This window comes from Conger conger, chromosome 8 (genome assembly GCF_963514075.1).
Source record: "Conger conger chromosome 8, fConCon1.1, whole genome shotgun sequence".
NCBI lineage: Eukaryota > Metazoa > Chordata > Actinopteri > Anguilliformes > Congridae > Conger > Conger conger.
In genome coordinates, this window is record NC_083767.1 from 28,062,188 (window position 1) to 28,078,504 (window position 16,317).

General features: G+C 40.4%; 1 protein-coding gene across 4 annotated transcripts in view; it reads left to right on the top strand.

The window, feature by feature from the left end:
- Window positions 1-461: 461 nt before the first annotated feature.
- Window positions 462-16,317, top strand: part of ctbp1 (C-terminal binding protein 1) — a 74,759-nt gene continuing 58,903 nt past the window's right edge. For all 4 annotated transcript variants that reach the window (XM_061251296.1, XM_061251299.1, XM_061251297.1 and 1 more), the window contains exon 1: window positions 462-678. In XM_061251296.1, the coding sequence (XP_061107280.1) occupies window positions 639-678 (40 nt within the window). In that variant the 5' untranslated portion in view covers window positions 462-638. The remainder of the gene's footprint in view (window positions 679-16,317) is intronic.

The following is a 16,317-nucleotide window of genomic DNA, read 5'->3' on the forward strand; positions in this document are numbered from 1 at the left end:
GAATGTTTGATTTTGGTTTGTTCCAAACAAAGAGGTAATATTCAGTTCTGTTTCCAGGTGTCCATGTACTAAGATAAAGGTTAATGAGACTAATTGAATACTAAGTACTTTACTCCAGAGGGAACCGAGATATACTGTAAAGGGCCCACTCATACAAACCAAAGTTGACAAAGAATCAAAGAAAAATGCCATGTAAAATGCTGCCATTCCTCAACCCCTCCACCCCCACCCCCCCACCCCAAATGCATAAGCCCCAAATGGCCCAGCGATTGTTTTCTCTCTCAGCATTCACTTCTGACATGATTGTACTCGTTCCTACTTAGCTCTTTTACACAATTTCTTTTCAGAAAACAAAAGATTGTTTTTTTGTGGCTGAGGCTCCACCCACTTCTTTGCCTCCTTTCCCCTCCCAGACTCTCTCTTTCACACAGGCAGTGACACTTGTATTCTGTGTGTGCATGGGGGAGGGTCTACGAGAGAGAGAGAGAGAGAGAGAGAGAGAGAGAGCCATATATCTGTGTGTACTACTTCAGGGCAAGAAAAAAGAAGGAGGAAAACAGAAGTAGCCGCCATATGCTGTGTACTTTTTGTGAATGTCTTGCTGAAGTGGATTATTCGGAGGAGGAAAGGATTCATAGATGGGAAGCTCTCATTTGCTGAACAAAGGCTTGCCTTTAGGTAAACACATTCAGATTTTTCTGCATGGACCTTGCATTAATTATTTTCTCTCTTGCACAATCATATCTGTATCGACCATGTTCTCCTCCCCTCCCCCTCCTCTTCATCTCTGTATTATTTCACTAAGGCAATCTACTGCTTTCACTCACTATTTTGTGCTGCCATTATCCTGGTCGTTTTCGACGTCGAGTGGAAATACCTTATCCGTAGAAGCGCTATTCCTTGTCTTACAGAACACAGGGAAATGCGCTCTTTCACACCAACAGATCTACAGTATGAAGGGCTCGCAAGGGCATTCGTAGCAGCGACGCTGAGTAGGTTGCTTTAGCGAACTTGGCTCTCTTAATACTGACTAGTCTGAAGAGCTTGAATCTGAGGAAAGGGCACCCGCGATAGCAGTGTGGAAAAACCGAGAATGCGCGGTGCTATGAAACGCGCTTTTCCGGAGCTCAGCCCGGGCGCGCCGACGTCGCTTTCGGTCGGCCCAACAGTGACTTGCGCTATGGGAATGCTGTTAACCCAGCACCTTCAGTGCACCAGTCTGAACTTGTAAAATTTTTTCCTCTATGGCTGAAGGAAAATGCGGGTTCTCGAACAGTCGGCCGTGGGAGAATTGAGACTAAAGATTGTTTTCGGTTTTTTTGGTCACAATTGGAATATGTGTTACGAGGCTTCTGTGATCACATACACATTCACATCATCAATAGAAATACAAACATATTTTGCGTATATTTACGTGCGTGTGTCTGTGTGTGTAAACACACATTGTAAGGCAAATTACATAATTATAAACATTTCCACTAGTTTTAACCAAAATATTTTATAGAAGAAAGTTAAATATTTGACTATACTACCCAAGACATGCACACCCAGGCAGTAAGCTTGTACTTAAAGCATGCAGGTGTGCAATAAGAATGTGATTTGTGAATGTTCATATGAATAGACTAGTTGGATTAGTTGCAGAATTTCAAGTTATATTGTCATTTACAAAAATGAGGTTAGTAGTATTCTGTATTCATACTTTTGTGTGTTTATAATAAATAAATGCTGCACTGTTTGAGATCGGATGTAGTTGTTCAGCATCATTCAACCTTTGTGTTAAATGAAGTCTGTCTGGAAATCACAACCGGTAGCATATTGTGACAGGCTATAAAGGAATAGCCACATGTGACTCATTGAAACCATTAGATCGGCTTGGCATCCAAGGAATATTCTCGCCACTTAGGCCTACCATTTCTCCTGTGGTGAGCTTGTCATTTTTCTCTGTTCATTTGAACATAAGCACTCAGTGGCACTGTAAAACAGTGGCCAGCCTGTAGCGTAGTGGTTAAGGTAAATGACTGGGTCATGCAAGGTTGGTGGTTCTAATCCCGGTGTAACCACAATAAGCAAGGCCCTTAACCCTGCAGGATTGTCTCCTGCTTAGTCTAATCAACTGTACATCGCTCTGGATAAGAGCGTCTGCCAAATGGCAATAATGTAATGCCTCCTGAAATCAAAGAGTTGGGTTTACTTGGTCATCTCCGTAAATTACTCTCATTCCACTTATTATGGGAAAACACTCAAGATACAATGTTTGGATTTAGTCACTCGCTTTGTGTAAGCTTGGTTTGTGTTAGTTTGTTCGGCTGCTGCAGCTGTGTGACATACAGTGCATCCGGAAAGTATTCACAGCGCTTCACTTTTTCCATATTTTATGTTACAGCCTGATTCCAAAATTGATTAAATTCATTTTTTTCCTCCAAATTCTACGCACAATACCCCATAATGAGAACGTGAAAAACGTTTTTTTGAGATTTTTGCAAATTTATTAAAAATAAAAAACTAAGAAATGACATGTACATAAGTATTCACAGCCTTTGCCATGAAGCTCAAAATTGAGCTCAGGTGCATCCTGTTTCCATTGATCAACCTTGAGATGTTTCTACAGCTTAATTGGAGTCCACCTGTGGTAAATTCAGTTGATTGGACATGATTTGGAAAGGCACCACACCTGTCTATATAAGGTCCCACAGTTGACAGTGCACGTCGGAGCACAAACCAAGCATGAAGTCAAAGGAATTGTCTGTAGACCTCCGAGACAGGATTGTCTCGAGGCACAAATCAGGGGAAGGGTACAGAAACATTTCTGCTGCTTTGAAGGTCCCAATGAGTACAGTGGCCTCCATCATCCGTAAATGGAAGAAGTTCGGAAGCACCAGGACTCTTCCTAGACCTGGCCGTCTAAACGGAGCAATCGGGGGAGAAGGGCCTAAGTCAGGGAGGTGACCAAGAACCCGATGGTCACTCTGTCAGAGCTCCAGCATTCCTCTGTGGAGAGAGGAGAACCTTCCAGAAGGACAACCATCTCTGCAGCAATCCACCAATCAGGCCTGTATGGTAGAGTGGCCAGACGGAAGCCACTCCTTAGTAAAAGGCACATGGCAGACCACCTGGAGTTTGCCAAAAGGCACCTGAAGGACTCTCAGACCATGAGAAACAAAATTCTCTGGTCTGATGAGACAAAGATTGAACTCTTTGGCGTGAATGCCAGGCGTCATGTTTGGAGGAAACCAGGCACCACTCATCACCTGGCCAATACCATCCCTACAGTGAAGCATGGTGGTGTCAGCATCATGCTGTGGGGATGTTTTTCAGCGGCAGAAACTGGGAGACTAGTCAGGATTGAGGGAAAGATGAATGCAGCAATGTACAGAGACATCCTGGATGAAAACCTGCTCCAGAGCGCTCTTGACCTCAGACTGGGGTTCATCTTTCAGCAGGACAACGACCCAAAGCACACAGCCAAGATATCAAAGGAGTGGCTTCAGGACAACTCTGTGAATGTCCTTGAGTGGCCCAGCCAGAGCCCAGACTTGAATCCGATTGAACATCTCTGGAGAGATCTGAAAATGGCTGTGCACCGACGCTCCCCATCCAACCTGATGGAGCTTGATAGGTGCTGCAAAGAGGAATGGGCAAAACTGCCCAAAGATAGGTGTGCCAACCTTGTGGCATCATATTAAAAAAGACTTGAGGCTGTAATTGCTGCCAAAGGTGCATCAACAAAGTATTGAGCAAAGGCTGTGAATACTTATGTACATGTGATTTCTTAGTTTTTTATTTTTAATAAATTAGCAAAGATTTCAAAAAAACTTCTTTCATGTTGTCATTATGGGGTGTTCTGTGTAGAATTTTGAGGAAAAAAATGAATTTATTCCATTTTGGAATAAGGCTGTATAACAAAACAAAATGTGGGAAAAGTGAAGCGCCGTGAATACTTTCTGGATGCACTGTACGTTCAGTTAATCAGTAGTGCGGAAATGATGCATGTAGCAAATTAAGAAACACTCGCACACACAACATCAAAGATTTCTGAAGAATTAGTGAATTGTGTAGAGCATCACATTTCAAATCCATTCTCTTAAAAACTATTTAAAATGAATGAACTTCCACCCCTATCATTCTGCCTCTTACCCACCCTTCTGAAAAACATAAATGTATAATGTTAAAGTGTGAAAATAAGGGCTAGTAACATTTTAGGGTGAGTTGGAATTGTAGGTTGCAAGCTCGGCTGGCTTGTGTTCCACCACTGCCATTGCTCTGCCTCTGGCAAAAAGTATGTTATAGACAAGATTTACACTAAAATTTCAGTCATGTTATATAATTTGTTATATTATATATAGTCCACACACACATTTGAAATCAAAATGGTGATAGTTTAATGATCACATGATATGTTTGAGCACGTCATTCTTAAGTGTTGCGCTCATTTCGACATCCATTTATGAACTAATAATGTCGTAACAGGAACGTGTGTTTGCAAAGAAGCTAATTCTTAAGTTCCTTTAGACTTTGTTCCTTAAGAAGACTTCATTGACACTTTTCAATTAATTAAAGTGATTAACAAAGTGAACTACAGGCGATACTTTAGGATAAATTCTGCACAGATATATCAAGACCAGGCTTGACACGGTGCTAGTCCCTATTCAGCTTTCAGGCCAACTAAGCAGTACTTTAGTGGGAGGAAAAGGTGAACATTGCTGGGCTGTTCTATAACATTATGTTACAGTGTGTTGTGTTATGTTATCTCGCCAGATAGTAGGCAGGGTTTGTTCAAATTATTGAGCAATTATTATTTCAGAGCATTAGTTACCATAGTTACTGACACTAACATAGGTACTGCTTTCTGATTCCCGTATTTGGAAACGGAAATTCAGGATTTACCGACATTTCAATTTAATAGATCCGGATAACTTAGGCTAATCCTGGTTTCTGGAACAGGCTCACTAAAATGTTTCCACATGTCTGTCATAGCTTAAAAAAAGCTCTTCTCATCATTCATTCAGTAGCCTACTGATGTAGCACCCACTATTGTAGGTGTGTATTGACAGAATGCCAAGTCTGTTTATATGTTTACAAGTGTCCGGCAGAATGCAAGGCAAGTGCCAATACCAATGTTTGGACTGTAGAATAATAGTGCTATAACATTTAGCATTCTTGTCAAGAGGATCTCCATTAGCTCATGCTGTATCAATTCACTAGTCTTCCTGGGGTCCACACACAAGAAACATTACAACGAAAACCACATTAATACAGTGACATAAATACAATCTGAAAAAAAAAAACCAAACAAAAAAATCTTTGTTTAAGTGCATTCATTATTAATACCTAAATAAGCAACCAAAGAACCAAAAGAAACAGCGGCTTGTCATCTGCAACCCAATAATTGCGTCTTAATTCTCTTTTTAAACAATATCATGTTTTTTTCTTGGCGAATATCAAGGGGTAAATGATTCCCAATTGTAATAGCTCTGTAAAGTACTGTTCTTTTTTGGGAGTTATTTCTTGGTTTGGTTTGCATAATATTACCATTACCAGCATTTCTGGTTTTGTGGCTATGAATATTGTTACATTGTTTTCATCCTGTAAGAACTCAGGCTCATGTGTACGCGTTGTATAACTAAAAAATGTCACTACACGTGAGGCTTGCCTCTTCTGCACATTAAGCCACAATACACTGGAGTGCATCTTATCAATTTCTAATAGAGCAACCTAGAACAAGCCTAGCAGCCCCTTTCTTGTAATTTAGACAGCTCTATTTTTGAGGCTGAAGCCCATACAACCGAACAGTAATTCAGATGGCTTAAAATTAATGACCTCGAGACTCGATACGGGATGGTACGTAAGGTGCACATTGCCTTGTCATATAAATGCCTACACCCATTTTTTGAACAATTCTATCAATATGCTCTGACCATGACAGATGATTATCGAGGACTAAACCAAGTAACTTTACATTCTCCACTAGTTGTATGGGTTCACTAGATGCATATAGATCCAATTTAGGCTTAGAAGCCAGTTTGTGCCTTGACAATACTATTAGATACATATAGATCCAATTTAGGCTTAGAAGCTAGTTTGTGCCAAAACAATACTATTAGTCTTGGATATGTTTAGAACCAGCATATTCAGCTTGCACTATTTCCAACTCTTTTGATAAAACCTGATTGAGTTTGCTGCCCGAGCTAAGGCAAATCATTGGTAAAAATAGAAAAGAGGAGTGGCGGCACACCACACATTAGGTTGCTAATGTTTGATAAACTACCATTCTAGTAAACCCTCTGTGCTCTACCAAAAAGATAACTCTTCATTAAGGTAATAGCCGGTGGTGTGAACCCAGAACATTTGAGCTTTCCAATGAACAAATCATGGTCAATGACATCAAATGCAGCACTAAAGTCTAACATAACTGCACCTATTACCTTTAAGTTGTCGATTTCCCTTAGCCAGTCATCTGTCATTTGTGTGAGAGCAGTGCTGGTAGAATGGCCCTGTCTGTATGCATGTTGATATTTGGTTGTTAGTCCATTAGAGGTAAAGTAGTCTTGAATCTGAACATAAAGAATCATAAAGGGCGGTTTGAAAAAATCATCCAGTGAGCAGCAGTTCTGCAGGCAGAAACGTGTTGTTAATGAGAGGTCGTGGCAGTGTTTATAACAATGAGCCAATCGCACAGAGCCAGCATTTACACTTACACATATAGCTGCATTTTTTATTTGTGAATTCATAAGCGCATCTTACAAGGGAGATTAAGAATTGATCATTTAACTTTGTTAAATCCTTTTGCCTACACATTTTTGTGTTTGAGTGAGATTTTCAAAAGAAATCCTCACTAAAGGCACCAAACAAAAGTATTTTAGAAGACCATTTGATGTATTTTTTATTATTCAATATAAGGTAGTAAGGTTGCTTATTCATGAAACTGATCCTTTGAAGAAATTTATGATCCATAAAGGCCGTCTGTACACTGACATCAGTGGGTATGGAATGCTAATCCGGTCCTATTTGAAAGTTTTATGCAATTGCATTTCCTTTTTATTTAATAATTGCAAAGGGATAACTACAATTGATTTATTTACATTTTCAAATTGTCAGATAAGGTGTTTAGGTCTGCATTATCTTGAAAATGAAAAGAGTAGAATAGAATAATTTAATAATCTTATTAACTTATTAATAGAATTAATTAACCGTATATAATATAAAAAAGCTGGCACCTCAGATTCTGGTATCACACCTCGTCCCGCTATGCCACCTAGCAATACGCCTTCTTTGGCATGTCATATTTTATTTACATGATTGTAATATCTTTGTGTTGGTGCCTTAAATGACTTTGCAATCATGGTTGATTTGCCAGAAGTACCATCACATTACTGGTATAATTCACTGATTGGTTGACGTTTTCAAGAAGCAAAACGCACCTACAGGAAAACAATATAAGCTATGGCGGAAAAAAACTAAGAAAGAAGCGGTCCCACAGCTTCACAGTAAACGAAATGGAGATATTGACACTGAATAAAGAAACATTCTTTTCTAGTTTTAGGACTACAGTGGCCAACAAAACAAAGAGAGAACTATGCTTAAACAACAAATCTACACTCAATAACCCATAATGACAAAGGGAATGTTTCAGATTTATAAAAAATTATTCAGTATTCAAAATTATAAAGTATTCAGACCCTTTGCAGTGGCACTCAAAATTGTGGTCAGGTGCATCCTGTTTGCTTTTATTTTCCTGTGTCTGGAACTTGGAGTCCACCTGTAGCAGATTGGACATAGTTTAGATAGGCACACAATTAATTCTGCACATCAGGATAAAAACCAAGCCATGAAGTCCAAGGAACTCTCTGTAGATCTGTATGTACTAGAATTGTGGTGAGGCGGCATACATCAGGGCAAGGGTATAAAACCATTTCTAAAGGTTTGAGTGTTCCCAGGAGCACAGTGGCCTCAATAATTGTGAAATGGAAGAAGTTTGGAACCACCAGGATTCTTCCTAGAGTTGGCCGCCCAGCCAAACTGAGTAAACGGGCAAGAAAGGCCTTGGCTAGGGAGGTGACCAAGAACCCAACATTCACCCTAACAGAGCTACAGAAGTCCTCTGCAGAGATAGGAGAAACTGCCAGAAGGACGGCCATCTCAGCAGCACTGCATCAATCGGGCCTTTATGGTAGAGTGGTTAGATGGAAGCCACTCTTGAGTAAAAGGCATATGATAGCCCACTTAGAAGACTGGAGCATGAGGAAAAAGATTCTCTGGTCTGATGAGACAAAAAATGAACTCTTTGGAGAACTCCAACACTATGTCTTGCGAGCACCAGGTACTGCTCATCACTTGATTAATACCATCTCTATGGTGAAGCATGATTGTGGCAGCATCATGCTATGGGGGTACTTCTCAGTGGCAGGAACAGGGAGACTGGTCAGAATTGAGAGAAGGAGGAATGTAGCCAAATACAGAGAAGACCTTGAGTGCTCCAGAGTGCATGCAACCTCTTGGCAGACACTTCACCTTTCAGCACAACGATGTCCCAAAGCATACGGCAAGACAAATCACAATGACTGTCGTTGAGTGGCCCAGCCAAAGACCTTTACTTAAACCCCATGGAACATCTGTGGAGATGGCAGTTTACAGATGCTTCCCATCCAATCTGATGGAACTTGAGAGAGGAAGAATGCGTTAAACTAACAAATCCAAGGGGCCTCATGCATAAATAAGTTGTACAACCAGATATGAAATTATTCACCTTCTGTCAACAGCCATGGTATCTGAAGAGCATAAATGTGTAACCTACGAACTGGGCAGTGCAAACGTATCAGTTCGGTTGTTTAAAAGTGACAGAAATATGTGAATAATGGACAACATTCTAACAATGTAATTAATAGCCTACCTACATGCGCTTAGTGTAGTTTGTATTAACATAACATAATGTAATGGCGAGAACAGGCCATTCAGTCCAGCAATGCTCACCTTTCCCTACCACTAGGAGTACCTACTGCTTAGTTTGCCTAAAAGCTTAATAGTATCTTAGCACCATATCAAGCTTGGTCTTGGAAAAGCCCCAGTGTTTCTGCCTCCACTACATGTCCTGGCAAGCTATTCCACACAGTGACCACTCACGGTGTGAAAAAATACTTCTTAATATCTAAATGGCAGGCATTTATATAGCGCCTTTATCCAAAGCGCTGTATAATTGATGCTTCTCCATTCACCCATTCATACACGCACTCACACACCAACGGTGATTGGTTGCCATGCAAGGCCCCGGCCAGCTCGTCAGGAGCATTTGGGGGTTAGGTGTCTTGCTCAGGGACACTTCAACACAGCCCGGACGGGGGATCGAACCGGCAACCCTCCGACTGCCAGACGACTGCTCTTACTGCCTGAGCCATGTCGCCCCTATTTTAATTATACAGTAGTTATTATTTGTTATTCTTAAAGCACTTAACCTTCTCTTTAACTTTCCTTTTCCTATTACAGTATTGAAAGAAATGTTTGGGGTTGAATTTTTCAGCTTATGAAATTTGCCTTTCAAATAGCCTTTTGGCTAACATTAGTCATTTTTAACCTTAGCATGCATATTACAATATTCAGCCTTATTACACCCAGTGCTGTGCTTTTTATATATCCTATACAGTCTTTTTTTGTGAACTATTTTTACTCATAGCTTTATTACGCATATACTGTTTTATTTTAATTTACTTTTCCACAAGTTTGTAATGAATTTACACTGCACATCAACTATAACCCTTTTGAACCTGCCCTACTTGTCATTCACAGTCTTGCTCCCAGTCTACATTACTTAAATTTGATCTCATCTTAAAAAATAAAATTAAAAAAACAGTCAAGCTTGTCTGGTCTCATCAATAGTATTGTATCCAGCAAAACAAATGATCTTGCTTGGTAAGCTTTGATAGCTTGGCTCTAGGTAATGGTATGGAAGCACGGATGGTGTATCACTCTTATTCGCAAAGTCTTCCAGTGGTACAGTCGCACAGCTTTGAATGTGAATATCGCACAAATTTTTTTATAGTTATGTCTATTATTAGTTAATATTATAATTTCATAATTTCCAGGTAATAGAAACTGTCAAACAAGTTCAGCTAGTGCCATCACGTAGCATTCAAGTAAAAAAAATTCTATAATGAGCGTTAACAAAAGTAATGGAGTTAACTAGGCTAAATAACGTGGTTTGTTTGCCACGAGACAAACACAAAAAGATTTTAGATATCTTTCTCTAGGTTGTGTGATACTGTATGAAATGCCATATGAAAATGCTCATTTGCGTAATGCTTCATTAGTCTTTTTTTTTTCAGTGTTAAATCGTTGTTGCAGTCCCTGATGTGTGCTGTTCCAGGAATATGTGCCTCTTACAGACACCATTTGACTTAATTTAGTCCTTGGACTAGGTATATTACCGTCTCCCCTAGTTAGCGCTCTGGTATTTATTAGCGGTGCAATGAATAATCAATGTAGTCAACTAAAATCGATGACCAAATGAGTTGCCAAGGAATTGAATTTTCATTTCATCTAATGTGTTTTTCACACTGACTTGTAATTCTCTGACTTGTAGGCATTACAGCTTACTGGAATGAAGTAGCGGGATGGCAACACCATCATGACCAAAAACCACCCTGAAGTGGTTAATTTCCTTAGAACTGGAGTGGTTTATTCCGCTTATACCGAGGCTACTCACCAAATTAATAATTCAGCGCTTATTTTAAATTCCTATTTCATTATCTTGAGAAAGAATTATTACAGTGATATACAGTGGGAGCAATAATTATTTGATCCCTTGCTGATTTTGTAGGTTTGCCCACTTACAAAGAATGGAACTGTGTAGAATTTTAATCATAGGTACATTTTAACATTGAGAGACATCCATCCATCCATCCATTATCTTAACCCGCTTATCCTGAACAGGGTCGCAGGGGGGCTGGAGCCTATCCCAGCATACATTGGGCGAGAGGCAGGAATACACCCTGGACAGGTTGCCAGTCCATCACAGGGCACACACACCATTCACTCACACACTCATACCTACGGGCAATTTAGACTCTCCAATCAGCCTAACCTGCATGTCTTTGGACTGTGGGAGGAAACCGGAGTACCCGGAGGAAACCCACGCAGACATGGGGAGAACATGCAAACTCCACACAGAGAGGCCCCGGCCGACGGGGATTCGAACCCAGGACCTCCTTGCTGTGAGGCGGCAGTGCTACCCACTGCACTATCCGTGCCGCCCATTGAGAGACAGAATATCACAAAATAATCCACAATAACAACATCATATAAATTTTATAAATTTTATATCATATTTTCACATGAAATAAGTATTTGATCCATAGAACAATAGGACTTAATACTTGGTGGAGAAACCTTTGTTGGCAAGCACAGAGGTCAGACGTTTGTTGTAGTTTTTGACCAGGTTTGCACAGATCTTGGGAGGGATTTTGGTCCACTCCTCTTTGCAGATCCTCTCCAAATCCTTAAGGTTCCAAGGCTGTTGCTTGGCAACTCGAAGCTTCAGCTCCCTCCACAGACTTTCGATGGGATTTAGGTCTGGAGACTGGCTAGGCCACTCCAGGACCTTAATATGCTTCTTTTTGAGCCACTCCTTTGTTGCCTTGGCCGTATGTTTTGGGTCATTGTCATGTTGGAAGACCCATCCACGACCCATTTTCAGTGTTCTCACTAAGGGAAGGAGGTTGTCGCCCAAAAGTTCCTGGTACATGGCCCCATTCATCCTCCCCTTGAAACAGTGAAGTCGTCCTGTCATGTACCTATGATTAAAATTCTACACAGTTCCATTCTTTGTAAGTGGGCAAACCTACAAAATCAGCAAGGGATCAAATAATTATTGCTCCCACTGTATGTGCACATTGGCAGAATATAGCTAGACCCATTGTAAACTAAATGGAATTTAGCTAATAGCAATTAGCAATGTATTTAGCGATCACTATGTGCATAGTCTGGATACGTCATTAAAATAACATGGTTTTAAAATGTTGCCAATTAGTTTGAAATAAATGTAGCTATGTAACTATACAAATCCACTTACACTGCTACGTACACTCCCTGTCACTAACTAGAGTTTTGCTGATGTTAACCATGCACTGTCTATCTTACTTGATGCTAATTTACCTAATGTTAACGTGGTGCAGCTTGTAAGATCTGCACAGCCGTTGGGTCCTTGAGCAAGGCCATTAACCCTGCATTGCTCCAGGGGAGGATTGTCTCCTGCTTAGTCTAATCAACTGTACATCGCTTTGGATAATCTGCCAAATGCCAATAATGTAATGTAATGTAACGTCAATGCTAGTGACACTGTCCGTCGTATTTAACATAGTCTACATATGTGGAAACTATGACTAGACCACACCCTATTCATTTGTTGAAACCAAACTGTTTCTATAGCAATATGGAAAAAAAACTGATTGAAAACGGCATCTTAAACAAGGGATGTGGGAGACCGGCCTTTTATATATTTGTTCTCGTTGTTGTAGGTGAGAATTTCTTTAAAGGGAAAACATTATCCAGTCATAGCGCTTGGTCTCGTCAAAACAGGTGTTTTGACATGCAGACCACTTTTTACTGGACTGTCCGGCAAGTTATCCATCATAATAATGATAGTATCGATACTTGGAAAAAAGACAAAAGGTTTTGGAGAATCCTTTCTCTTTAGATGGTAATATCATTTTGTTGACGGGTAACGCATTATGTTGTTGTTGCTTGATAACATTGACCAAATTGATGCTGTTATGTTCAGTTGTGAATGCAATTTTCAATAGGCTTGAATGAGCTTGCTTATTAATTCTGAATGGTGACAAGGCCAGTAGGCCACTTTCACTGCAACTACTTCAAAGCTGTGGATTATTAACGTGCATTTACTGGGATAATGCACATCCCTCCAGCCAATCAGAAATGAGTATTTAACCAAGCCGTGGTATAATAACCTATTATTCACAATGATTCTGTTCACCAATAAAATGGAGATTGGAATTGTATTTGTGGTTTGTATTTGTATTTTGTGATAATGAATTTATCATTTGTATCAGTGGGGAAGTTAATTAAAATACGTATTTTTGAATGAAGTATTCATCTTTATTTTCTTTATTGTTAGTTAGCACATGCCTAAAACAACCTCAAGCTAAATTTAGAAGCTGATGGCTAAATAAGAGCCATTGAGTAATAAATAGTCAATTATTCGTGTCAATAATCAATAGATTATTTGACTATTAAAATACTTGCTAGTTGTAGCCCAAGTATTTATCCCATTACTGTTTTTTTCTGGGTTAAATCATTTAACAGTGGGGGGGGGGGGGCGCTGTTGTCAGGAGCGGAGAGAGGGCACAGGTGGTGCTATTGTCAGGAGCAGAGAGGGTGAACAGGTCTTGAAGAGAGACTTAATGGGTTTTAACGTGCTTGCTGTTGTGTGTGACCGGGTTGTATAGTAGTAAGTTATGTGAGAAAATATCATAGCGTGCATATAAGCTTTGTCTGACTCGGAAGTAAGAAAAGGTCTTATATGATGGATGTTTGACAGCTTGAATATAATAATATTTCTATTTTCTTTACCTGTTCCTTAAATGTAAGATTTGTGTCAAAGACATATGAAGATACTCCAATCAGTCAATCAATTTTTATTTGTATCGCGCTTTTAACAAAGGGCCTTTGTCACAAAGCAGCTTTACAGAGAAACCGGGACCCAAGAGTACACCTAGGGCAACAGTGGCAAGGAAAAACTCTCTGGCTAACAGGAAGAAACCTTGAGCAGAACCTGACTCAGTAGGAGAACCCATCTGCCGCTGGTTTGTTGAAAGAATGTTTTTAAACAGAAAACCAGATGAATAAAAGTACATAAATGTCCAATTAAAAAATTGAAGAAGAGATGAGGAAAAGGGATGGCAAATGGGTAGCACTGTCAGGCAAGGGGACCGGCTTGGTGCTACAGCTGAGTTGTACGGCTGGTCTTGGGCTGGCACTCTGGGCCAGGAGGGGGTGCGCAGGAAAAGTTGGGCTAGCACGCCGGGCAGGTGCCCAGAGTGGGGAGAAGAGGAAAGTAACATTGTTAGGGGGTCCAGATGGTAGTTGGTCAATTACAGCAGGAGAGAGAAAGGTGCCTTCGTGCGATAAGGAGAACCCCAGCAGAATAAGGCTATAGCAGCATAGCTAAGGGAAACAGAGGCAGTGGCCGACACAGCCATGAGGGCAGGCTTGAGACAGTCACCACCAGCCCATGACTGGTATCATCACTACCAACAATGATCCACTGACAGCACTGACCGCCAAGACCCCCCCCCAACCAACCCCCCACCCCCCGCCCCTCAAATGCAAGATCTGGTCTTTGATGACAGCACTTGAAGTGATTGTCAGATAATTTACATCTCAAGGACTTGGGCCCCACTACCATTATCTCGGTCTTATCTGAGTTTAGCAAAAGAAAGTTATGATTCATCCATTTCTTTATGTCTTTAAGAAAAGCTTCCATTTTTGACAGCTGAACCTCAGGTTTGACTGATAGATACAACTGTGTGTGTCGTCAGCATAGCAGTGGAAGTTAATGCCATGTTTTTGCGCATAACTTGTCCCAGGGGAAGCATATAGAGAGAGAAAAGCAAGGGCCCAAGCAGAGATCCTTGTGGTACTCCATATCTAACCCTGGATTGATAAGAGGAGCACAAATTGATATCGGTCTGATAGGTATGATCTAAACCAAGAGAGAGCCTGTCCATGGAGGCCTACAAGACTTTCAAGTCTATCCAACAGGATCAGGTGATCAACTGTGTCAAATGCTGCACTTAAATCTAGAAGCACAAGTACAGAGATGCAGCCACCGTCAGAAGCGAGGAGTAGGTCATTGACTATTGCTCTGGAAGGGCCTAAAACCAGATTGAAAAACTTTCAATACATGATTGGGGTGCAGAAGTTAGCAAAGGTGTTTTGAATTTACCTTTTCTAGTACTTTAGACAGGAAATGGGCCTGTAGTTGGACAAATCATCTAAGTTTAGCTTCTTAAGAAGTGGTTTGATGACTGCAAGTTTAAGAGTCTGTGGTATGTGTCCAGATGCTAAAGAACCATTGACAATATGTAGGAGTGGCGCTCCAATCACTGGTAGTAGGTCCTTCAAAAGCTTTGTTGGGATAGGGTCTAGAAGACAAGTAGAAGATTTTGAAGAATTAACTATGGTATTAAACTCAATGAGCTCTATTGCAGTAAAAGAGTTCAGATAGGCCATCGGTCCGAAGATTCTGCATCTATGTGTTGAGTGGGTGGAAGGACAGACCCCATTGGAGGGGTGGCAGAGGAACTTTGAATCTTGTCCCTGATCTTCATCATATTGTCATCAAAGAAATTCATGAAATCATTGCTACTAAATGGTATTGAGACACAGGGATCAACATAGTCAGTCTGGAAACAGTTTTAAACAGGAGCCTAGGATTGTTTCTATTTTCATCAATTAAGGTAGAGAAATAAGATGAATGTGCTGTGGAGAGGGTATGTTTATAGGTTAGTCGGCGGTCTTTCCAGGCATGGAGGAATACCTGCAATTTGGTAGGGCGCCATTTGCGCTCGAGTTGGCGTGAAGCTTGCTTGAGAGCACAAGTATGGTCACTGTACCTAGGTGCTAATTCCATGGCAAACTTTTCTCTTCTTTAGAGGTGACTGCTATATTTGCTATTTCTGTGTCATAAAAAGACCAGGGGCCTCATTTATAAAACTGTGCGTAGGATTCACGTCAAAAGGTTGCGTAAGCATGAAACCCAGGACGTGCGTACGCACAAAAATATTCTGATTTATAAAACAGTGCATACGCACATCCCACGCCAATTTTCCTTTATAAATCACAATCAACTCTAAATGTGGCGCACCTTTGCCAGCTTCATGTCCCACCCACAGTTGCCTATAAATAGGCAGTGAAACACCCCTAATGAATATGCATTTCACGAAGATGACAATGGCAAACGCTGAAAAGAAGGCCACGAAAAGGGATTTCAGCCATTTGATTGCCTCTGAAAAGCTACAGGTGAGGGAATTATCCTGATTGATTGTAAATGACGAACAGTTCTGCACAACGAATGTGATGATGACGATGATAATAATAATAATAATAATAATAATAATAGTAATAATAATAATAATAATAATGATAATAATACACGTTATTTGTCTAGCACCATTGAAAACACAGTTACAAAATTAAGAGATAAAACGAACAAAAATCCATAACAATAAACACATTATAAAACATAATATATGAATATGATAACAATATATGAAACTATGCACTCGTATCTGCCCGACTGACGCATTGTAA